At 37.6% G+C, this 24,662-nt stretch overlaps 1 protein-coding gene across 1 annotated transcript in view; it reads left to right on the forward strand.

The window, feature by feature from the left end:
- The window catches only part of LOC148953361 (neuropeptides capa receptor-like), a 162,054-nt gene that overhangs the window by 56,602 nt on the left and 80,790 nt on the right, over window positions 1-24,662 (forward strand). The window contains exon 3 of the mRNA XM_089087941.1: window positions 14,849-15,031. Within this exon, the coding sequence (XP_088944067.1) occupies window positions 14,849-15,031 (183 nt within the window). The remainder of the gene's footprint in view (window positions 1-14,848; window positions 15,032-24,662) is intronic.

The raw sequence follows: 24,662 nt of genomic DNA on the forward strand, positions 1-24,662 counted from the left end.
ATGGGTAGGAATAAACTTGATCAAACTTATATATTTGAAATCAGCATTAAAATCTTATTCTTTTGATGTATCTAATGGTATCAACATCCGTTTTCTAGAGTTTCGGTTACCATTGAGCCGGGTAACTCCTTACTTACAGTTCGTTACCACGAACTGTTTGATTACAATAAACCTGTGGTTTACTGGAGACTGAAATCAAAACACCTAGGACAACCGCAAGACAAACTCATCGCTCAAACATTTCCATGACTAATCTAATAGATTACTATAGGTTAGCTATTTTTATTCCTTATTTGGACTTGTTAATTATGTCACGTGAATCGAGATTCAATGACCACAACAAGCCCCAGTTCAAAGAAATTCTTATTCATCCCAACATTTTACGTATCTAAGTTCTATGACAATGAAGATTTGGAAGTGGAAGCAAGAACCTGGTATGATGTGTGAAAAAGTAAAGACTGTGGTGAGGAGGGGAGGAATTCAAGCTCATAGATCTCTTCTCTGAAACTATATTCTGCCCTTCAATTATGAGAGCCCCTGTTAACTATCTGACCATCACGCCATCAGCATGTACTGTGGAGAGATCCTTTAGAACCCTGAGGCGAGTCAAAACGTGGCTGAGGAGTACTATGAGTGAAAACGCCTATCAAGTGTGTGCTTATTAAGTATTCACAGGTGTAGAGTACAAGATTTGAATTTGGAAGACCTGGCTATCGACAAATTTTCAAAACAGAAGCGAAATCTACAAATTGCTTTTTCCTAAAAATGTTTTAATTTTGTGATTTAAAGATCATATGTAAGTTTATTTTTTTGAGTTAATTACTATTTGAAGATTTTGATAAATCCAAATATTAAATCCGTTTTTTATTAATTCGTTCTAGTTTTTGAGTTATCATAAGTTTTTGAATTTGTAATGATAAAAAAAATTCGTGATTATGTATGCGAACTCCAATTTCACTCATGTGTTTTACAACAGAGAATGCCACTAATAGACCAAATGTGATTTTTAGCGGATCCCACCAATTTTGGCAAAATATTCTGCCATTATTGTGTTTTTTTGTCTCTGTTTTTGTTGGTTTTGAACACAATGCCAACATCAAAATTTTATTTTACCTTTTTAAAGGGAAAATCGTACGTTTGTACATTAAGATGCTCTCTAATGAAAATAATAAAGTATATAATAATAATAATAATTTTATTTCAACCCTTCATACAAATACAATGTAAATGCTCAAAAGAGTTATAAAAACGAAAGAAAAAAATGACGAAAAAATCACACAACGCTACAAAACAAAATTAAACTGCGATAAATATGGAAAAGAGAAAAACAAATGAAATCAAAATCACGATTTTAATGCACAAGACTAGCCATTGGTTAGTCGTGGATTGTCCTATTTCGAATTTTGAAACGGGTATATAACTCATCCATTTTCTTACTTATTTCCAAAACATAGTACCTATGCGAAACATAAGGGTTTCTGAACCATATGGGAATTCCCAATAAATATTTGCAATACAAAAAAAAAATTGAACGATTTTGGTTACATTCGGTTTTACTAAAGCAATTCCATAAAGGGGTTAAAAAAAGACATGTGGCGCGAACATGGCGTTACAGAGAGGACCGAGCGTATACCATGCTAGCAGACCGCAAGTTTTCTGCAGTTTTTCTTTAAGTGCCGCAATAACAAAATTTTTAGTTACTTTAATAGAATTCCCATACCGGAGTCCGAGATACTCAAACTTATCCTTTTCGAGAGCTGTCTTTCCGCAAACATCAACAACACGATTTGGTAATGTTTTATCGTTCAAAACGATAAATTCAGTCTCAGAAGGCTCTATTGTTAGCCCAATATCACCAAGTGCAGACGACACGGCATTAATAGCTTTCTGTAAACATTCTAAATTATCACTTATCAAAAGTAGATCATCTGCGTAAGATAGATGACTAGCATCAATTCCATCATCTATCAAAAAATCTTCTATCGATTTTGTCGTAGAACGTATTGCATTGTTAAATATCACAGGGCTGATTACTGAGCCTTGTTTAACACCCCTACGTATATCTATAGGTCCAGAAAGTTGTCCCAAAGACCGAATTGATACTTGAGATTTTCGATACCATTGTCATATACAATTACAAACAAAGGAATCAACTCCTGTCCTTAGTAGTGACAGGACTGCTTGCGTATGTAAAACAGAATCAAACGCTTTAGCTATGTCTAATGCGCAGACGAATAATGGAGTTTTTCGTTTCTTAAACTTTTCAAAAATTGAAATAAAAGTTGCATGTGCATTCTGAAAACCGAGACCGGACCGAAAACTGAACTGATTGTCACCGACATCCGCTCGTGCTGCCACTATAGGGCATAGTATCTTCTCCAGTAACTTTGCTAGAACTGAACAAATAGTTATGGGCCTGTATGAAGAACAATCTTTAGGGTCTTTACCCGTCTTATGTATACAGGTAACGACCCCTTACACAAATCTTGTGGGACAGACTGTTGCGATACTATTGCTTGGAACAATAAAGCTATGTGACTAAACAGTTTAGGGGTACCATACTTCATATGTTCCGGCTGAATACCATCTGCCCCAGGCGGTTTTCCTAAAGGAAGAAGACGAACAAAAGTTTCAACATACGACGGGGCAATAGTAAACCAGTTACTGTATTGGTTTAGTCGATCAAAATGCTGCATCAGAATGTACCGGAAATTACTTTCTAATAATGGAGGATCAGTCGCAAACATTGAAGAAAAATGTTCAAACCATCTGTTTATTTCAATGGTATCAGGTGGCGACGAAGAAGAACGGATAAGTTTAGAAACTTCTCGCCATAGCTGACGAGGCTTATTTTTTATTTCCAGTGATAGCTCCTTAAACCGACTTCTTTTCCAAGATTTCACCTTCTTTTGATATTGGTGTTTACTCAACTTCATAATTTTAAAAACCCATCCTGAACGTGGTCTTTCACAATCAACCCAAATTTGTCTCCAAAACACATGGCGAGACTTTTCAGCCTTCAAACCAGGAAAATCTGACAAGCCTCTCTTACGGGTATTCAGCTTTATTTTTTCAGACGGAACTGCAACGGATGCAGCCATTTTCATACTATGCACCAATTCAAGCAAATAACAATTCAAATGGAGAAGCCAGTCAGATTTTACCCGCGAGAGCAAATGAAACGGAACCCTTATCTTATCTAAGTGCGAATTAAGTAGCATCTGGTAAGTAAATATATCAATACGACTCCAGTTCTGTTTAGTGAACCACTTGGGTCTAAAGGGAGCATATGTCTCAAAAGAACTGAGTGTTAAATGAAACTCAAGATGCGAATGGTCACTTAAAAGAAAGTCATCAGAAACATTAACTATCTGCCGCTGGAGATCCCCCATATTAGTAAACACGAAATCGAGATCAGAAGTACTACCACTATTATGTACATAGGTAAACGATCTATTTTTCTGTAGACAATATACATTTTGCGGCAATATAGCATTTAGCATTCGTGAGTGACCAATGGTATTATCATTAATGTCCGTATTAAAATCACCCATAATAACACAAGATTTACGGGTAAGAGCTATTCTTTCAAGTAGTTTCGACAATGACGAGCAGGCAGACGCAAACTTCTGACTCGATCGGTCATTTCTATAGTCTGTAGGCATATCAACACAAACAGCAATAAAACCACTAAATTCTACCGCAAGACATACATCATGAGACTCAAACAGATTACAATTATACTTTTTTCTAACAGCTATCATTAAGCCCCCCGAGGGTCGACCCCCAGTACTTTTAGTTGGGTAGACAAAAAACTGATGATCTGAAGAAGTAATAAGTCTTTTGCCATTATCTTCATTAAGCAGATGCTCATTAACACAAATTATATCGAAAGCACCATACGCTATTTGACGTATGTCTAATTTTTCTCTAGCACCGTTTATGTTTTGATAGAACACACGTACTTCACCATTTATCGAGCCGGTTTACGATTTAAGCTATTCGGCACAGCTAGGTTTGGAGTTGTACCACGAGCTACATTTTTCAGGTTCGGGCACCGAAAGCTGTTACTTGCATGGTTGGATCCGCAGTTGGCACATTAGGACACATCTAAGGTGAACTCGGAGTAGCTATGATCACCTGGCACACTTGCTACATTTAGTGTCCTTCTGACAGTGGTTTGCACGATGACCAAAACCTTGACATTTATAGCACTGCAGCTGCTGTGTAAGGGGCTTTGACACAGAAAACATGGTGTGTCCCACTTTGGTTCTAAACTTGAGAGCCTGATCGAAGTCAATCTTAATAACGAACGTGAGTTGGACAACTGAGGAATTTTCATAGCACTTGGCTTGGGATACACCGCTAATTAGGTTGGAAATACTTGCAACGTTGTAATCTTTGTCAACGTAAATGATCCCGAGGTATTCTCAGCGCAGTACCTTGCTACGGATATTTTGCTCGCCTTGGGCCCCGGAGGCGACAACATTTTCCGATGTTTCGTCTTTCATATGTACAAACAGCCTATCTCTTCGTTGCTCGATTCTGTCTATTTTATCAGCGGGTCCTATTTTCCACAAGAACTCCTTTTGCTTTGTAGGATTAGCACTCAAGCTTGTGAGCAGATTCGACAAAACAATTGGGATAGTCCTTTCTGGTCGGGGCAGAGATGGCCACATTGGTGGCTGGTTCTCTGAGCTAGGTACTGCAGATGTTTCAAGCTTCTCTACAAGAAAACTTAGCATCGCTTTACAGTCATTCAATCATGAGGCAACAATCGTACTCATAATCTCAGGAATGGTGGGAACGTCAGCTGGGTCGAGAATCGCAGAACGAGGGGTCGGAACTTATTTGCGAACCTTTCTGACATAAACTTATAAATATCGCCATAAAAGGCAGAAGTCGGGTGAGAGCCCCTATGACTCTCATTAATGTCTTTGTCGAGCACTGTTTTGCATATATCAATAGCATCTTTCAGAGCTTCCTTTGAGAAAAACTGCGACTGCCTGATAACAATATCCTTATTCGTTTTCTTTTCCACATGCCTCTGAATAAAGTTCAATACCGGACTTAAAACTACGGTATTTTCCGTCATTCTTGATCCAGCTGTTACCCCAAAAGACAAGGGAAACGTCAGCCCCCGTTACCTTATCCCCGCAGTTTAAGGGTGACTCTCCCAGCAGGTACAACGGCACTTGTCAAGGGTTTACTGCCCCTCTTCTGCTGTCAGTTAGGGTTACGCAAAATTGAAATCAGCACAAATCTATTTTTGTAAAGTGTAAATAAATGTCCATAAACTAGGTCAGTACATTATAACACTTTTAATCCATATAAGAATGTTTTGAAAGAATGGTCACACGATTTAACTCCGGTCACTGAATTAATTTAAGATCCTACCGAGTTTCAAGTTGATAAAATCCAAAAAAGGTGTTATCACATTCAAGACTAATTGAAGACTCATATTCAAGCATAACTGATATTCAAGAATACAAAGTATTTTTCATAGCCCCCCCCTAAAATTCAGCTTATGGGCACTCATGTCTCCCTTAAAAAACTCAAATTACTATTCTTCCACCACATCATTATTAACGTATTTATAAGCATGAACTAATGTCTTTTATAGTCGTCAACAGAATCTCACGAGCTCAAGGGTTTTATTTTAAAGAAATCTTGGAAGCAAGTGATAGTAAAAAATACTTGAATTTTTAGAAAGTAAGCTTCCTTACAAATATAAATACCTTCCTGGACAGTAAAACTGGACACCTGCCCACACTAAAGGCTAGGATTATACCAAAAGCAAAAATAGCACAACACTTAAACAAATTTTTGGCAAGAAATACTTTCTGTTTTTTCAATGTCCACCTTATTGTTTGTCCACAGGTTTCCCCATTGAAATTCTGAAGCCTGGTGTTTACATTTTATAGATGCCCGATGGGTCGGGTCATTACCTTAAATCGCAATTGCCAGCGAAATAAGGTTGTGATGACCTCCTGTAGATTTCTCGCTGGTGGTTAGGTGACAACTTCAATTGATGTTCGTGTCGCAACTGAATACCTCTCCCCAGGTAATGGACAGGGGAACGCCCATCAAATATGTGGGGTAACTCCATAGGAGGTATGAACCAGGGGGTACCTTAGGGTCCATGACAGAAACTAGGACACACATGCCCAGGGCTGTAAATACAAGCCGAGGAGGAAGAAGGCCCCTCGAATGTAGACTCGGCATGGCCCACTAGCGGCTGGACACATCCCGTGAGATACAAGCCTTCTCCCAGCAGTGGGTTAAATCGAATGGTGACGTAGGACACCATCGTGGGACGATCCTCCATAGGAGGACAACCACGGCAGGGCTTGTGATCCAGATTTACGGACAACGGCCTCTGCAAAGGGCAACTTCAACCCTGTTGGGGTACCCACAAGAGTGGGATGGGTCCTGGATTTCACAAAGCCTTCATTCAACTGGAGGTCCCAGGGACTTCTCGCGGTCCGGCTCTAAGCAGGCTTAAACAATTTTGTGTAGTCTCGAAAATATGTGCTGGACCCGGTCCTACATTGGTTTTGCAACCATTGCTTCTCCTGAGGCCAAAATAAATTGAATAATTTAAAGAATGTGAAAATTGTAACTTGGAATTCCAAAAAGTTAAAAAACAACTTTTGTTTCGACATTTCGACTGACGAATTCAGACGCTTTGAACTGGAATTATTAGGAGTTTCAGAATCTCATATCCCATGGCTAGGAACCATGAAATTAGGTGATATAGAATTTATTTACTCAGGCAGGAGGGATGTGATACATAGACAGGGAGTAGGGCTCATGATGAATGCAGAGGCTTCTAAGTCATGTTTAGGCTGGGAAGATATTAATACTGAAATACTAACTGTTCATTTTATTATTAAAAATTTGCAGAGTATTGGTCATCGTACTATATGCTCCTGTAGAACCGACTGACGGAGATAGTAGTGACTCAGATTAATTTTACTTATTGTTACAAGAACAAATAGAAAGGGCCGTATTAAATCGTTAAGCAGGGCTGTGTTTCTATCCCTGTTTATATGGACCATTTTTACAAATTTTATCATAAGTATCCCAGGAAAGGCAATAGAAGAACGCGGAAGCAATTGGGGAAGTAAAACTTTTCTGAACTAAGATTATGCTGAGGATTTAAGCATCCTAAGTCATAGATGAAAGTGTGAGCAAAACCAATGAACTTTTAGAGGTTCTGCGGTGTCAGGGTGCTAGAATAGGTTCAAAAATTAATGTTAAGAACACTAAGTCGCTGAGGCTAGGAATAAATGAAGATGAAAAGGTGACAACAAATAGCGAAAATATCTATCAAGTGGACAGCTTTACTTACCTTGGTAATATAATTAGTAAATTAATTTCAAAAACTTTTTCCACAAAATAAGTTTTTCAAAGACAAGTAAAGAACTCCACTAAACAAAAAATGAACAAAAACAAAATCAAATAATCTACCATGCAGGAAATTACCACAAATCAGCATTGACGAAAAAAGGCAACCAAAAACGAACAGATATTGAAATAATGATCTGAGTCAAACCCAAAACAAGCAGAAATTATCACGCGTTGAGCTCAAGACTCCTATGACTTATGAGGGTTAAAACTTAATTTGTACTTTACTCAGAAAAAATACAAATGAATGTGCATTGTTAGTTTAATATACATATACTGATATTTAGTAATCAAAATGTTATAATTATTCGATTTATTAAAGTTATAAAAGTAAAAACATTTATATTTTTTTCAGTAAAGTGCAAATTTTGTTTTGGCCTTGGGAAGGCTTAGGGGTTTTGCGCCCAACTTATGTTAATTTCTGCTCGTTTTGAGTTTGACTCGGTTATTAATTGCAATTTCTGTTCGTTTTGGGCTTCATTTATTTGTCGATGCTGAGTTATGGTAGTTTCACGCTTGGTAGATTTTTTTATTTTATTTTTGCTCATTTTTTTAATGGAGTTCTTTACTTTTCTTCGAAAAAATTATTTTGTGGAAAAAGTTTTTTAAATTAATTTCTGTTCGTTTTATGATGAAATAGTCTTTTCAGGGAAAAAGAAAATAATACTTTAAATCTATTAGTTTTTTAAGACTTTATAGTTTGGCCTGCTATTTGTATGCTGGAGAAAAATTTTCAGCAGTTTTTAACAACATACACCTTTTTAAAATCTGGACACAAATAGTAATGTTTAATTTAGTTTCATACCTCTTCTAGTTGACCTGAAATGGAAAACTTGATACCATTCGCAAAAAAAATCTGTATACTTTCTTTAATAGCATGGATAAACTTACACTGTTTTGGTTTGGTTAAATTTTAAGAGCAAAAATAGGAGGGTTGGTGTGGGAGGGTGGGCGTGGTAGGGTGGGGATGGAAGGGAGATTAGTGGCCCTCAAACCACTTTCGACTATTAAAAAGGGCATCAGCCCTTTCTATTTTCAGTCGAATAAGCCCTTTTCGAAGGTCTCAGAACAACTCATTCGATACGAAGTGCTCTGGTCTAAACAACAACAACAGCAAAAAATAATACATTATAACCACTTCGATCTTTACTATAAAAATGTCAAACCTTCGGATCACTTTCGAAAATTAAAATAGGCACTAGACCTTTCGATTTCCAATCGAATGAGCCCTTTTGGAAACGACAACGCTTTCTATAAACACCTTAGTAAGGGTTGTAATTTATGCCCCCAGGGCATAAATTACAACCCTTACCCTAGGGTCTGTTAGGGTGGTTGTCATCCTCTAAGACCGAATTTCCAGAACTTTCAACTTCGTTAAACAACATGGCTATCTCAAAATTTTTATTGGGCGTGTTTGGGGAAATGGTGGGCGTGAGAGGGGTCTTAGTCGCCTTCCAATCACTTTCGAATATTAAAAAGGACACAAGCCACTCCAACTTCCAATTGAATGAGCGCTTGTCGAAGTTTCTACGACAACTTCTTCGATACGAAGTGCCCTGCTCTAAAGGAAAAAATTAGTAAATAATACATTGTGCCAACATCGTTCTTATGTGTCCCCAGTGCATAACTTAAAACTATTGCCCTGAGGGTTTTGGGGGATTATCCTCCTCTTTACTTAGTACCCGTTTCCTGTCTCGTTCTCGAGTGTCCCCGTTCTTTACTTAGGCAGCACGATAGTGCTGCCTATGATTCATACTACAACTTTCTATATAAACCTTATATTCCCCCAGGGCATAACCTACAGCCCTTGCACTGAAGGCTCTGAGGGGGTTATCATCCTAAAATACCTAATTTCCGGAACGTTCAACTACATTGAACAAAATGGATATCTCAGAATTTTGATTGGATGTGTTTTGGAAAATGGTGGGCGTGAGTGGGGCGTTAGTCGCTATCCAATCACTTTCAACTACTAAAAAAGTACTAGCCCTTTCAATTTCCAATTGCATGAGCCCTTTTGAAGTTTCTACGACAACGCTTTCAATAAAAACTTTATATGCCCCAGATCATAACTTACAACCCTTATCCTGAGGTCTGTGGGGGGAGGGGTTGTCATCCTTAAAGACCTAATTGCAAAAACTTTCAACTACGTTGAATAAAATGGCTATCTAAAAATTTTGATTGGATGTGTTTTGGGAAAAGGTGGGCGTGAGAGGGGGGTAGTTGCCCTCAAATCACTTTCGACTATTAAAAAGTTTACTATTAGTTTGAATTTGAGCCCTTTTCAAGTTTCTCCGACAAATATTTCAATAAAAACTTTATATAACCCCCAGGGCATAACTTATAATTCTTGCCCTTAGGGTTGTGGGGCAGTGTCCTCCTCAAAAATATATTTTCTACCTGGAAATCAACTAAGCTGAACAAAATGGCTATATAGAAATTTTTATTGGATGTGTTTTGGGGAATGATGGGTGTGGGGGGGGGGGGTAGTTGCCCTCCAATCACTTTCGGCTATTAAAAAGGACACTAGCCCTTTGAATATCCAATCGAATGAGCTTTTTTTGAAGTTTTTACGACAACTCTTTCTTTAAAAACATTATATGCCCCCAGGGCATAACTTAAAACCCTTGCCCTGAGGGCTGTGGGGAGTGTCCTCCTCAAAAACATATTTTCTAGCTGGAAATCAACTACTCTGAACAAAATGGCTGTCTCAAAATTTTGATTGGATTTGTTTGGGGAAATGATTGGCGTGGGGGGGGGACTAGTTACCCTCCAATCACTTTCGACTATTGAAAAAGGCACTAGCCTTTTCAATTTACAATCGAATGAGCCTTTTTTTAAGTTTGTATGTCAACGCCTTCTATAAAAACCTTATATGCCCCCAGGACATAACTTCAAACCCTTGCCCTGAGGGTTGTGGGGGAGTGTCCTCCTCAAAAACATAGTTTATATCTGGAAATCAACTACGCTGAACAAAATGGCTATCTCAAAAGTTTGATTGGGTGTGTTTGGGGGAATTCTGGGCGTGGGGGAGGGCTAGTTGCCCTCCTATCACTTTCGACTTTTAAAAAGTGTACTAGCCCTTCGAATTTCCAATCGAATGAGCCTGTTTTGAAGTTTCTACGACAATGCCTTCTATAAAAACCTTTTATGTCCCCAGGGCATAACTTAAAACCCTTCCCCTAGGGATTGTGGGGGAGTGTCCTCCTCAAAAACATATTTTCTATCTGGAAATCAACTACAATGAATAAAATGGCTATCTCAAAATTTTGATTTGATGTGTTTGGGGGAATGGTGGTCGTGGGGGGGGGCTATTTGCCCTTCAATCACTGTCGACTATAAAAAAGTGCACTAGAACTTTCAATTTCTAATCGAATGATACCATTTTGAAGTTTCTACGACGACCCCTTCTATATGAAGTGCCCTGCTCTAAAGGAAAAAAATAATAAATAGTACATTGTGCCAACATCGTTCTTATATGCCATCAGGGCATAACTAAAACTCTTGCCCCCAGGGTTGTGGGGGAGTGTCCTCCTCAAAATATATTTTCTATTTGGATATCAACTACGCTGAACAAAATGGCTATCTCAAAATTTCGATTCGATGTGTTTGGGGAAATGATGGGCGTGGGGGGACTAGTTGCCCTCCAATCACTTTCGAGTATTTAAAAGGGCACTATCCCCTTGAATTTCCAATCGAATGAGCATTTTTTGGAGTTTCTATGACAACTCCTTCTATAAAAACATTATATGCCCCCAGGGCATAACTTAAAACCCTTACCCTGAGGGTTGTGGGGGAGTGTCCTCCTTAAAAACATAATTTCTATCTGGAAATCAACTAAGATGAACCACATGCCTATCTCAAAATTTTGATTGGATGTGTTTGAGGGAAGGATGGGCGTGGGGGGGGGGGGGGTAATTGTCCTCCAATTACTTAAAACTATTAAAAAGGGTAATAGCCCTTCGAATTTCCAATCGAATGAGCCTGTTTTGAAGTTTCTAGGACAACGCCTTCTATGAAAACCTAATATGGCCCCAGGGCTAACTTAAAACCCTTGCCCTGAGGCTTCTGGGGGAGTGTCCTTCTCAAAAACATATTTTCTATCTGGAAATTAACTAGACTGAACAAAATGGCTATCTCAAAATTTTGATTTGATGTGTTTGGAGGAATGATGGGCGTGGGGAGGGCTAGTTAACCTCCAATCACTTTCGACTATTAAAAAGGGTACTACCTCTTCAAATTTCCTTTCGATTGAGCCTGTTTTGAAGTTTCTACGATAACGCCTTCTATAAAAACCTTATATACCCCCAGGGCATAACTTTTTTTCTTGCCCTGAGGGTTGTGGGGGAGTGTCCTCCTCAAAAACACATTTTCTATTTAGAAATCAACTACGCTGAACAAAATGGCTATCTCGAAATTTTTATTGGATGTGTTTGGGGGAATGATGGACATGGGGGGGGGCTAGTTGCCCTCTAATCACTTTCGACTATTAAAAAGGGCCTAGGACTCTCGATTTCCAATCAAATGAGTCCCTTTTGAAATCTCTACGACGACCCCTTTCATATGAAGTGCCCTGCTCTAAAGTAAAAAAGTAATATATGGTACATTATGCCAACATTGCTCTTGTATGCCCTCAGGGCATAACTTCAAACCCTTGCCCCGAGGGTTGTGGGGGAGTGTCCTCCTCAAAAACATATTTTCTATTTGGAAATCAACTATGCTGAACAAAATGGTTATCTCAAAATTTTTATTAGATGTGTTTGGCGTAATGATGGGCGTAGGGGGGGGGGCTTGTTGCCCTCCAATCACTTTCGACTATTAAAAAGGGCAGTAGCCACTCCAATTTCCAATTGAATGAGCCCTTTTCGAAGTTTCTAAGACAACTCCTTCGATACGAAGGGCCCGGGTATGGAGAAAAAAAAAACACATTGTGCCCACATCGTTCTTTACTTAGGCAGCGCTAGCGCACTGACTATGATAGAGGAGGCGAAAGGACGATGTTACAAGTAGACTAGCCGAGACTCATGCAGGGGCGTCAGTTAGAGGGGGGCAAGGGGGGAAGTTGACCCCAATAGTTTGGGTAAATTAGCTATTATATTGCTCAAGCCCCTTGAATATCCCTATATGGACCCATCCCCCCTTCAATAAAAATGCTGAAGCTATTCCCCTGGGCTCAAGGTATTTTTTTTTCACAATTGAAAATTTTTTGGAAGAATAGGGGATAAGTCTGTTAACCGACATTAGAATATTGAAAGTTTCAGTGATGACTGTAGTCAAATATGGTTCTGAAACATGTGCGCTCTAAAAAACGAAGGAAGATTTGCTAGACGTATTCCAAGGAAATTGCCTTGGGATTGTTTGTGTGCATGACTGACTAACCCTATTTTAAACAGTAGGCTGTGGGAAAAGTGTGGTTCAACCCATCTTTCTAGGGCTATAAGGAAAGAAAGGTTGAGAACAATAGGGCACGTTCTGTTGTTGAAGGATGACAGATTACCGAAGATTTTCCGACTAACCTTGTAGTGCTTAATGGAAAGCAAGTCATCCTCATTTGGGGGCGGGAAAGATTTATTAAGTAAAGATTTAATGGAAATGGGAACATCCTGGAAGGGTGTAAAAAGGGAGACTTTGAATAAATTGGGATAGAGGAGCAGCATTCTTACCTGTGTAAGCCTCAGCTGGCTTATTCTGAGGTGAGTTGTTATTTTTAGTAGAAGTGATGAAAAAGTTTTTGGTAACTAACTGTAAGTAAGGAGCATCCCGACTCAATAGTAACCGAAAATCTAAAAAACGAAATTTTGATACCAATAGATACATCAAAAGAATTGGATTTTTATGCTGATCTTAAATATAAAAGTTTCATTAAGTTTAATCCAATACATGAAAAGTTACAAGCCTGAGAGAATTTGCCTTATTTTCGAAAAAAGGAGGAAACATTCCCTAAAAGTCATTGATTCCTAATGGAAATCACACCATGGATTCAGCGTAACAGAAAACCCTACTGTGGAGGTTTTAAGCTCCTATCCGCAAAAATGTGGAATTTTGTATATTTTGCCAGAAGAAAGATCAAGGGTGCGTGTTAAATTGTTTGTTGGTTGTTTTTTTTCAGGGGTGATCTTATCGGCCGAATGGTCCTAGAATATCGTGAGAGGGCTCATTTGAATAGAAGTTAAAAGTTCTTGTGCTCTTTTTAAGTGACCAAAAAGATTGAAGGGAAACCTGGACCTCTCCCCCGTCCTTTTCCCCCCAAGGCGTCTGATCGAAATTCTGAGATAGCCATTTTGTTCAGCATAGTCGAATAATATAGTAACTATGTCTTTGAGGATGACTTAATCCCCCGCAAGTCCCCGGGGGAAGGACTGCAATTTATGAACTTTGCCCAACGATTACATATAGTATTGGTTATCGCTCTTTACGCTAAAGTTTGACTCTTTCTCACAACTCTATTTTTCAAAACAATAAAACACTTTAGCGTTAAGAGTGAGGCGTTGAGGAGGGGACAGCCCCTCTCATATACGGAATAATTTCTTTTCGTTTTAAGTTTTAATGTTGCTCCCTACTTTCAATTAAAAAAAAATTTTTTTTAATTTAATTACTATTGAGCATAAACATTTCTTATTAAAATTCAACGGCTCTTGTTCCTTGCTTTCAGTCGAAAAATACAAAACAAAAAAGACAAACTTGTTTTTAAGTGTATGTTTCATCTAAGTGTTTGTTGATGATAGCTGATGCAAGTTCATTATATTTCTGCTTTTTATGATGATCGCCGATGTAGGTTTATTATGTTTGTGCTCTTTTTTTGTTCATGACCGTATTTTTGGCTTTAAGACACTTATCTATCTATCTATCTATCTATATTCGAAAACTCATAATGTTTGAAGCAGCGTCCGCCAATTGTCATTGTTGATTCTCCGATGTTGGATTTAATGATTGAGCGAGTCTATATAATTTTTATGTTTATATGTTTGTATCATTTATGTTTGTATGGGTTGAATTCTATATATGAATTTAGAGTTTGAAAGCTATTAATGTCTAAAATCTTTTGTCAAAAAAGAGTTTATTTTAAATAATTTTTTTTTATTTTCTGATTAAACTACTTGGCTTATCCCAGAAAGTATGAAAGAGTAAATGCACTGTTTAAAAAATGCAAAGAGTAAACTCCTTGCGTCTATTTGATAAGTTATCAATTCCACTTGAGGAGTGATTAGTCCTTACCGTATTTTATATTTTTATTCTTAGGCACCAATTTATTTTGTCACAAAAGGCTTGTTTAAGTTTTTGTTAGTTTGTTGAGAAACAAGAGAAACAAGAATTAATGAAACAAACAGATACAATCTTTTAATGAAACTAATCCTTGTTTTCTGTTTTTCTAGTAAACTAGTTTATTGTTTTATTTAATTTTGTCAAAAAAATGAGCTTGTTCTAAATTTTGTTGTTGTAGGTGAATTACCTGATTTACCCCAAAACAAATGAAACAATATTGGATTCAGCCTGGTGTGCTTTACCCTTTAACGACGCAAAGATTCGATGGCTTCCAATGGCAGTTGGTTCTACACTGTGTTTTTTCATTCTACCATCGCTTGTTCTCTTAATTCTTTATCTGAAAATTGCTATCACCTTAAAGGTAAGTTATAACCTTTATTGCTATCACCTTAAAGGTAAGTTATGTAGGCAATTATCGACGACAGTATATATATATATATATATATATATATATATATATATATATATATATATATATATATATATATATATATATATATATATATATATATATATATATATATATATATATATATATATATATATATATATATATATATATATATATATATATATATATATATATATATATTATATAGGTTGTTAATATATACTATCTTTATGTATGTATATATGCATGTTCTCAAAAACGGCTCCATATTTTTCGGGAAACTTTGTACCTTGGAATATTCTCGCATAAAAAAAAACGATATAGATAGATCAGAAGTCTGAGAAAAATCGTTAAGAACCTTAATTTTGGTTTTTGCAAATGACATCGTGCAAGTCATGGCATCAAGACATTTTATGACGTCAGTCGTCTTATATAAGCCACGTATGTTTCCAAATGTAGTCAGTTATATTTATATACCACAATAAGTTATTTATCCAGTACAACGCCTAAGGGAAGACCCAAGAAACAAAAATTTGCAGTTGCAGTTAATATAAATGATGAGTCTGTGGAACCCATATCTAAACTATCAAACGTGATAAGTTGTGACAATTGACAACCTGGACCATCAGTTTTAACAACACCAATACGGGGAGCAAAAGACATGGTCATTGCTAAAGTATCTGAAGTAATCAAAATCCAGAAACGTGTCAAAAATGAAAATGAACAGCAAAGACACGCGCGGTTAGAAGATATGCGAAAATGACAATTAGAGCGTGTTAAAAATGAAATGAACAGTAAAGACACACGGTGTTAGAGGACATGCGACACCGAGCAATTGAGCGAGTCGTAAATATAAATGAAGAGCAAAGACACACACGGTTAGAAGAAAAGCGGCGGCGTGTCAAAAGTAAAAATGAAGAGCAAAGACACACACACTTAGAAGACACGCGACACCGAGCATGTGAGCAAGCAAAAATGAAAATGAAGAGCAGACGCATACGCAGTTAGAAGAACGGCGGCGGCTTGTCAAAAATTAAAATAAAGGGCAATTTACACGGTTAGAAGATATGCGACACCCAGCATGTCATCAAGTCAAAAATGAAAAAGAAGAGCAAAGACACACGCAGTTAAAAGACATGTGACAACGAACATTTAAGCGAATCAATGATAATCAACTTGTACAGCGAGAATCAAAACATATCAAAATTAAAAATGATAGCGATCATTATTGGGTTTGGGGTTTTGACATGTAGAAGGCCATCAATGCCTACCATGCCTTTTTTTAACACAAAGGTTCAGCGATATGTATTTCAAAATGACGAAAGATAAGCCGAGTTAAAACGAACCAAACAAATTGAAAATGAACGATGATGATTGGGTTTTGAATTTTGACATGGATAAGGTCATCAATGCCTTCCATACCTTTGAAAATCAAAATATGGACTAGATAAATCGTGGGAACCAAAGGAAGTGTTTTTCCCACCACCTGAACAATTAAAAGCAACAAAGGTTCAGCGATGTCTTTCCTAATGACAAAAGAAAAGCCAACGCAAAAGAAGAAGTTTCTTCCCACCACCTGATCAATTAAAAGAAATAAAGATGGTCGTCAATGCCTTCCATACCTTTGAAAATAAAAAATCTGGACTAGATAAATCGTTGAAAATAAGTCTTTGTCCCACCACCTGAACAATTAAAAGCAACAAAGGTTCGGCGATGTCTTTCCTAATGACAAAAGAAAAGCCAACGCAAAAGAAGAAGTTTTTTCCCACCACCTGATCAATTAAAAGAAATAAAGATGGTCGTCAATGCCTTCCATACCTTTGAAAATAAAAAATCTGGACTAGATAAATCGTTGAAAATAAGTCTTTGTCCCACCACCTGAACAATTAAAAGCAACAAAGGTTCAGCGATGTCTTTCCTAATGACAAAAGAAAAGCCAACGCAAAAGAAGAAGTTTCTTCCCACCACCTGATCAATTAAAAGAAATAAAGATGGTCGTCAATGCCTTCCATACCTTTGAAAATAAAAAATCTGGACTAGATAAATCGTTGAAAATAAGTCTTTGTCCCACCACCTGAACAATTAAAAGCAACAAAGGTTCAGCGATGTCTTTCCTAATGACAAAAGAAAAGCCAACGCAAAAGAAGAAGTTTTCCCACCACCTGATCAATTAAAAGAAATAAAGATGGTCGTCAATGCCTTCCATACCTTTTAAAATAAAAAATCTGGACTAGATAAATCGTTGAAAATAAGTCTTTGTCCCACCACCTACACAATTAAAAGAAACAAAGGTTCGGCAATATGTTTTTCATAATGACAAAAACAAGTCGAGGCGAAGGTTAAAGTCCCAATAAGAAAATGTAATTTTACAAAGGCCCCACTTCTAATCTAAGGTCCATTTGGACGTCATGACATCAAGAAAATGCTCAAATTGTCTGCATTTAGAAAAAAGCGACAAGGAGAATCTATTTATAGAAGCCTGCCACGTGTCGTGTGCCGGGGCCCTGCGGCGAGGCCGCCGGGCTCCCGGTACTTATATATAACCAGATTGTTAAAATGGCCTATATGAAATATCTCAGGAACAATTAAGTGCTTGAACTTGAGAATTTCAAGGTATATTGAGGGGAGATGTTTAACTAGATGCAAAGATACAATATGTAATTAGGTTGTCAAAAGGACGTATCAGCGATATCTCAAAAATGGTTAAGTGTATCATTTTTTGACTTCCAAGAAACGTTAAGGAAAACTTTGAACCAAATCAGACATTTTCTACATCCAAGCTGCCAAAAGGCACATCTGCAGTATCTCACGAATGGCTAAGGTTATCTATTGGGAACTTTCAGGGAAGGTTTAGGGGAATATTGACCAAAATCAAAAGGCACTGGGTGCATCAAGATTGTCACAAGGGTTGTATCTGCAATAAATCTGGAATGACTAAGAGTATTTAGGGTAAAGTTTCAGGGGATGTTGAGGGGAATGCTGAACTAAACCAAAAGATACTATGTATATCAAGGTTGTGAAAAAAAGTATTTGCAATATCTCAGAAATAATTAATATACTTAAGTTGAAATTTTCAAGGAATTTTGAGGGGGCTGCTGTACTCAACCAAATGACACTACATGCATTCAGGTGGTCGAAAGGGTGTATCTGCTGTATTTCAGGAACTGGTTAGGGAATAAGTTACAACTTTCAGGGAATATCTTGAACTAAGTCCAAAATTCCATCCATGAAGTGCCACCGGCACTTCGGTCATCGGCGTTCAAACGTCCCGTGAGTTAAAAATTTTCTCCTAGTAATAGGTTAAATTGCATGGTGACGCAGAACACCATCGCGGGAGGATAAATTCAACAACCTTATTTATGTTATGCAGGATATCATATGATAAAGTTCTTATGTGATTTCATAAGAAAGCTTTATATGATGTGCTAACATAGTACATGACGTCATTTGCAAAAACCAAAATTAAGGCTCTAAATGAATTTTCTCAGACTTCTGAGATCTGGATCGTTTTTTTAATGCGAGAATATCACAAAATACCAATTTTTCCGAAAAAATATGAAGACGTTTTCGAAAAAGTACATCTTTATGAACGAGCAATAATTGTATATGTATTTATGTATTTATGTGTTTTTTCTCGAAAACAACTCCATGATTTTTCGGGAAAATTGGTATCGTGGAATATTCTTACATAATAAAAACGACATAGATAAGTCAGAAGTCGGAGAAAATTCGTTATGAGCCTTAATTTTGTTTTTTTCAAATGGCGTCATGTACTATGTTAGCACATCATATAAGCATTTATTATGACATCATATAAAAAAAAATTTATTTGATATCATACGTAGCAAAAATAAGATTGTTGTGTTTCCAACGCAACAGTTATTTATATAACATAATCTCTGATGGAAGGCAAAAAAACGAAAATTTGCAGTTGTAGTTACTATAAATGATGATTCATTGGAACAACCACCTGGACTGTCAAACGTGATAAGATGTGAAAATCAACCACCTGGACCATCAATTGCGACAACACCAATACAGGCAGCTACAGCAAAGACCATTGCTTAATTTTCTGAAGTAATCAAAATTTAAGAACGTGTCAAAAATGAAAATGAAGAGCAAAGACACGGGCCGTTAAAAGATATACAAAAACGACAATTAAAGCGTATCAAAAATGAAAATGAAGTGCAAACACACACGCAGTTAGAAGAAATGCAACATCATGCATCTGAGCGAGTCAAAAATGAAAATGAAGAGCAAAGACACACACGGTTAGAAGAAAAATGGTGGTTTGTCAAAAATGAAAAAGGCAGAGCAAAGACACACGCGGTTAGAAGACATGCAACAACGAGCGGGTGAGCTTGTCAAACATGAAAATGAAGAGCAACTACGCGCGCGGTTAGATGAACTGCGGTGGCGTCTCAAAAATGAAAATGAAAAGCAAAGACACACACGGTTAGAAGACATGCGATACTGAGCATGTGAGCAAGTCAAAATTGAAATTGAAGAGCAAAGACACGCGCGGTTAGAAGACATGTGACACCGAACATGTGAGAGAGTCAATCAAAACCAGCCTGGACAGCGAGAATCTAAACTCACCAAAATTGAAAATGATAGCACTGATGATTGGGGTTTGGGATTTTGACATAGATAAGTTCATCAATGCCTACCATACCTTTGATAAAAATAAAAACTAAGGTTCGGTGATATGTATTTTGAAATGACGAAAGACATGCCGAGTTAAAACGAACCAGAAAAATTGAAAATAATAGCGATGATGATTGGGTTTTTAATTTTTTACATGGATAAGCTTATCAATGCCTACCATACCTTTGACAATCAAAAACCTGGACTAGATAAATCGTTGGAAGAAAAAGAAGGTTTTGTCCCACCACCTGAAGAATTAAAAGAAACAAAGAATTGGCGACATGTCTTTCATAATGACTAAAGACAAGCCGAGGAAAAACTTGAAAGTCCAATAAAAAAAACGTAATTTTACAGGGAACTACTTCTAATTTAAAGTCCATTTGGACGTCATGGTCCAGGCAAAAGAAGAAATTTTTGTCCCACCACCTAAACAATTAAAAGAAACAAAGGTTCAGCGATATATGTTTCATAATGACAAAAGACAAACCGAGGTAAAAGCTAAAGGTCCAAAAAAAAACGTAATTTTACAAAGACACCACTTCGAATTTAAGATCCATTTGGACGTCATGACATCAAGAAAAGAAATGCTTAAATTGTGCTCTTTTAGAAGACAAGCGACAAAAAATCAATTTATAGAAGACTGCCGCTTCCCAAGTGCCGGGGCCCGGTGGAGCTATATATATATATATATATATATATATATATATATATATATATATATATATATATATATATATATATATATATATATATATATATATATATATATATATATATATATATATATATATATATATATATATATATATAAAAAAAAAAAAAAAAAAAAAAAAAAATATATATATATATATATATATATATATATATATATATATATATATATATATATATATATATATATATATATATATATATATATATATATATATATATATATATATATATATATATATATATATTCCTATGAAGCATTCAATTCCTATGAAGCACCTCCCTGAGAAAGTTTTAACACATGGGCCTGAAATGCCTTTCTTTGGCTTTTTTATCCTCTCCCCCTTGCAAAATTCATCGGTTACCACCCTAATAGATAATACCAAACTATGTCATACCCTTTAACCGTTAGTTTTGTTGGGTATACATTTCTTTTTATAAAGAATACGTTTATCTTCAGATGCAAATTATATCTTGCAAATTGAAATTTTGAGGGGGGGGGGCATGCGCAATTTGATCGAGGTTCAGATATCAAAGTCCGATTGCCTCCACCCTCAGGTTGCTGAGTTTGCGGAGTCATGTAACTAACCCCAACCCCAACCTCGGACTTGGGTTTTGATAAGAAAACGATTTGATCCTGCAGCCCGAAGGACATGGAATGGAAATTTCAGTGTTCTATCCATTCGGCTAGGGTGGATCATGCGAATGGTATACTGCATGCCAGTATGGCCTCTGACAGGGGGAGGCCTTATAAATACTATTCTAGTTTTTTTCATAAATTTTTCTCTGTAAACTTTTGGCACAATGTTTGCCGAAGTGCAGGAACACGTTGCTGTCTTTTGTTAATTAAAGAGTTCAAATTAATTAAAGAGTACCAAATGTATAAAATTCACTATTGTTACTATTAAAAGTCACGATTCTGATCATATTTACCTGATTTTGGGAAATAGCGTGAAACACCCCCCAAAATTCAAAGAATTCTAATGAAAACTTCACCCTCAGATTCGTTATATTAGAGAATTTTACTGTAAAAGTTTCAAGCTCCGGTCTATAAAAATATGTTTTTTTTTCTTTCTGCAAGAAGAAAGATCACGGATGCGTGTTTATCTATTTCTGTTGTTGTTTTTTTTCGAGAAAGAAAATGACAATAATGACTAACATTATTCAAAAGAACTGATGATTGTAGATTGAAAGTTTGATACACATTAATACTCATATTCATTCCTGAGAGTCTATATAATTTTGGATTTTTGATTTTAAACACAGAGAGTATTTTTTTTTAATACATAAACTAGCCGAACATAAATTGAAGTGACTAATTAAGTTAATCTTGAACAAAATGACCGAAAATGAAAGTGGGTTATCGCCCCCTTTAACCCACTAGAAACTAGATTTCTATTTTTGCCGGATAAATGGACATCAGCGTCCAGGATAAAAAAAAGTGAGAGGGGAATGATTACCTTCCAATGTCCTCCTACCCTTAAAGAGGCCCCTAGAACTGCCACTGTGAAATAGCGTAGGTCTCCTGTCAAGTTTCCGCTATCACTCCATCCATACAAAATAGCTGGGGAAAAGTAACACAATGGAGGTACTTTACTCCTTACTAAGTTACCGCGAGCATGTAAACCCTAATCAGAGGCAACGCTGTAGCGTTGCCTATAGTAAAGACTATACGTCTCCAATGTTTTATTATTATTATTTATTTATTTTTTTTCCCAGAGGCACTTCATATGGAAGGGGTCGTCGTAGAAACTTCAAAGGGGACTCATTTTATTGGATATCGAGAGTTCTAGTGCACTTTTTAAAAGTCGAAAGTGATTGGAGGGCAACTAGCCCCCTCCCCCCTCCCACGCCCATCATTCTCCCAAACACATCCAATCAAAATTTGGAGATAGCCATTTTGTTCAACGTAGTTGATTTCCAAATAGAAAATATATTTTTGAGGAGGACACTCCCCCACAACCCTAAGGGCATGGGTTTTAAGTTATGCCCTGGGGGCATATAACGTTTATATAGAAGGCGTTGTCGTAGAAACTTCAAAAAAGGCTAATTAGATTGGAAATTTAAGGGGCTAGTGCCCTTTTTAATAGTCGAAAGTGATTGGAGGGTAACTAGCTGCGCCCCCCCCGCCCATCATTCCCCCGATCACATCTCATCAAAATTTTGAGATAGCCATTTTATTAAACGTAGTTTTAAGTTCTTAAAATTAGGTCTTTGAGAATGACAACTCACTCACAGCCCTCAGGGCAAGGGTTGTAAGTTATGCCCTAGGGGCATATAAGGTTTTGTATAGACAACGTTGTCGTAGAAACTTCAGAAAGGGTTCATTCGATTTGAAATTTAAATGGCTAGTTCCCTTTTTAATAGTCGTAAGTGATTCTAAGGCATTTGAAACCCCTTCCACCAGGGCCGTATCCAGGATTTTTGTTCCGGGGAGGGGGGGTCACCCGATGTTTTTCCCGTGGACTTTGTCTAACATCCTCGAGCAACATTACGTTAGCTCGAGACCGTTAGTCCGCCCCTTGCGAACGAGGACGCGTCCACTTGGCATACTTTCGTATCTTTAAGGGGCATGTATTTACATACATGCCCCTTACAAGACAAGTATTTACATACAGTTAAATACTGCAAGCTAATTTTTTGTTGTTTTTTTGGAGACAGCAAAAACAGTTAACGCAAAAAGAAGCCAAATAGTAGAAGTAGTCTATATATTTTTTAGTTTTTTTTAGCTAAAAGTAAGGGCGAATATCTATAAAACTAAATCCAGGCGACGATTTCTCTTCCGTGCAAACTTGTTGACGACCTTGTCAGGGCAGATGTCAACGTCCTTATGGACTGCAAGGAGGGCTAAGCCACTCAATCTTTCTTCTCCTATCGAATTTCTGAGCCAGGTTTTGAGCCTTCTGAGCGTTGAGAAGCTTCTTCCTGGAGTAGCAGTACTAATTGGTTACGTCGCAAGAACAGCCAGAAGAAGAAAAATGTTTGGAGAAAAGGTGGCGTCGCATGCCTGAAGCGAAGACACAGCACAAGTAGGCCTCTCTGATACCGGGACATTTTCCAACTTGATGCGCCATAGCTAAATTTCTTGCTTCAGACAGTCTGGCTCGGAAAGAATATCACCATACAATTCAACCAATGACTCCAGGTTTAATGCCTTCAGATCGATAGAACCAATTTTGGCAGGAGAAAGGACGCAGAGATTTGACAGCAGTTTCTGGTGAAGCACAAATCGTTGTTTCAGCTCGGAAGTGAAGTGGTCCAGGAAAGGAATAAAGAGCGAAGTTCTATAGTGGTTGAGATGGTCTGGATCGTCTGCATGCATACTCCGGCCGCCTCTCGTCCTTCGACGAGTCATCTTCAGTCCTAAGTCGCTGGCAAAACGCTGAGCTTCGTCGAAAATAGACGTGAAAGCAGTAGCAGCAATTTTTCGCATTTCCTTTGTTTTTGTAAGGACAGTTTCCCCGTGCCTGCATGTAGCTGCCAAATCACAGTCAACTGACTGAAGAATCTTGCACAGTGGAAGTGTAAGGCAGAAAAGCTCTTTGATCACATGGAGACACACAATAAATTGCGACTTATTCATCGTGTCCAGCAACTGCGCCGCTTTTACAGAAGTTTCTGCATTTCCGTTCTCTTCAAGAGCTTCCAGGGATCGAAGGATTGGTCGGTACAGCTCAAGAAAACGCACGACTTCGGAAGCGCCTTCGGATACTTTTCACGTATAACAGTCTGGACACCCCTAAGATGCCCACTCATCGCTGCTGCACCGTCATATCCCTGACCAGCCATCTTGTTTAGATTATGACCAAGGCTTTCGAGAAATCGCAGGATTGATGAAGCCAGACCTTGCCCAGTCAAATCAGAAACTGGGGTGAAACCAAGGAAGTCCTCATGCAGGATCCCCTTGAAAGTGTAGTGGAGCAAACAGACAGCTGCTCGGCATTCGAAACGTCCACCGTTTCATCGGCAAGTACCGAAAAGCATGGACTTGCGTTTACTCTTTCCACAATAGACTGCTGAAGAAGCTCCTCGGATGCGGTGATAATACCATTCTGGATGATGGGAGAAAGATATGTGGCATTTCCGGCCGCAGAAAGAAGGTGGTTCTTCAGAACATCGTCACCGTGTCTCGCTCTCAGCCACAGTAGTGCTCGGAAGTTGCCATCACTGGATCTGAGACCAAAATTGGGCCGGAATCATTGGTACCACGAAGGGCAAGCTGTTGCCGCCCACAAAATATCAC

This window comes from Artemia sp. Qi Xiang Cuo, chromosome 4 (genome assembly GCF_049724085.1).
Source record: "Artemia sp. Qi Xiang Cuo chromosome 4, ASM4972408v1, whole genome shotgun sequence".
NCBI lineage: Eukaryota > Metazoa > Arthropoda > Branchiopoda > Anostraca > Artemiidae > Artemia > Artemia sp. Qi Xiang Cuo.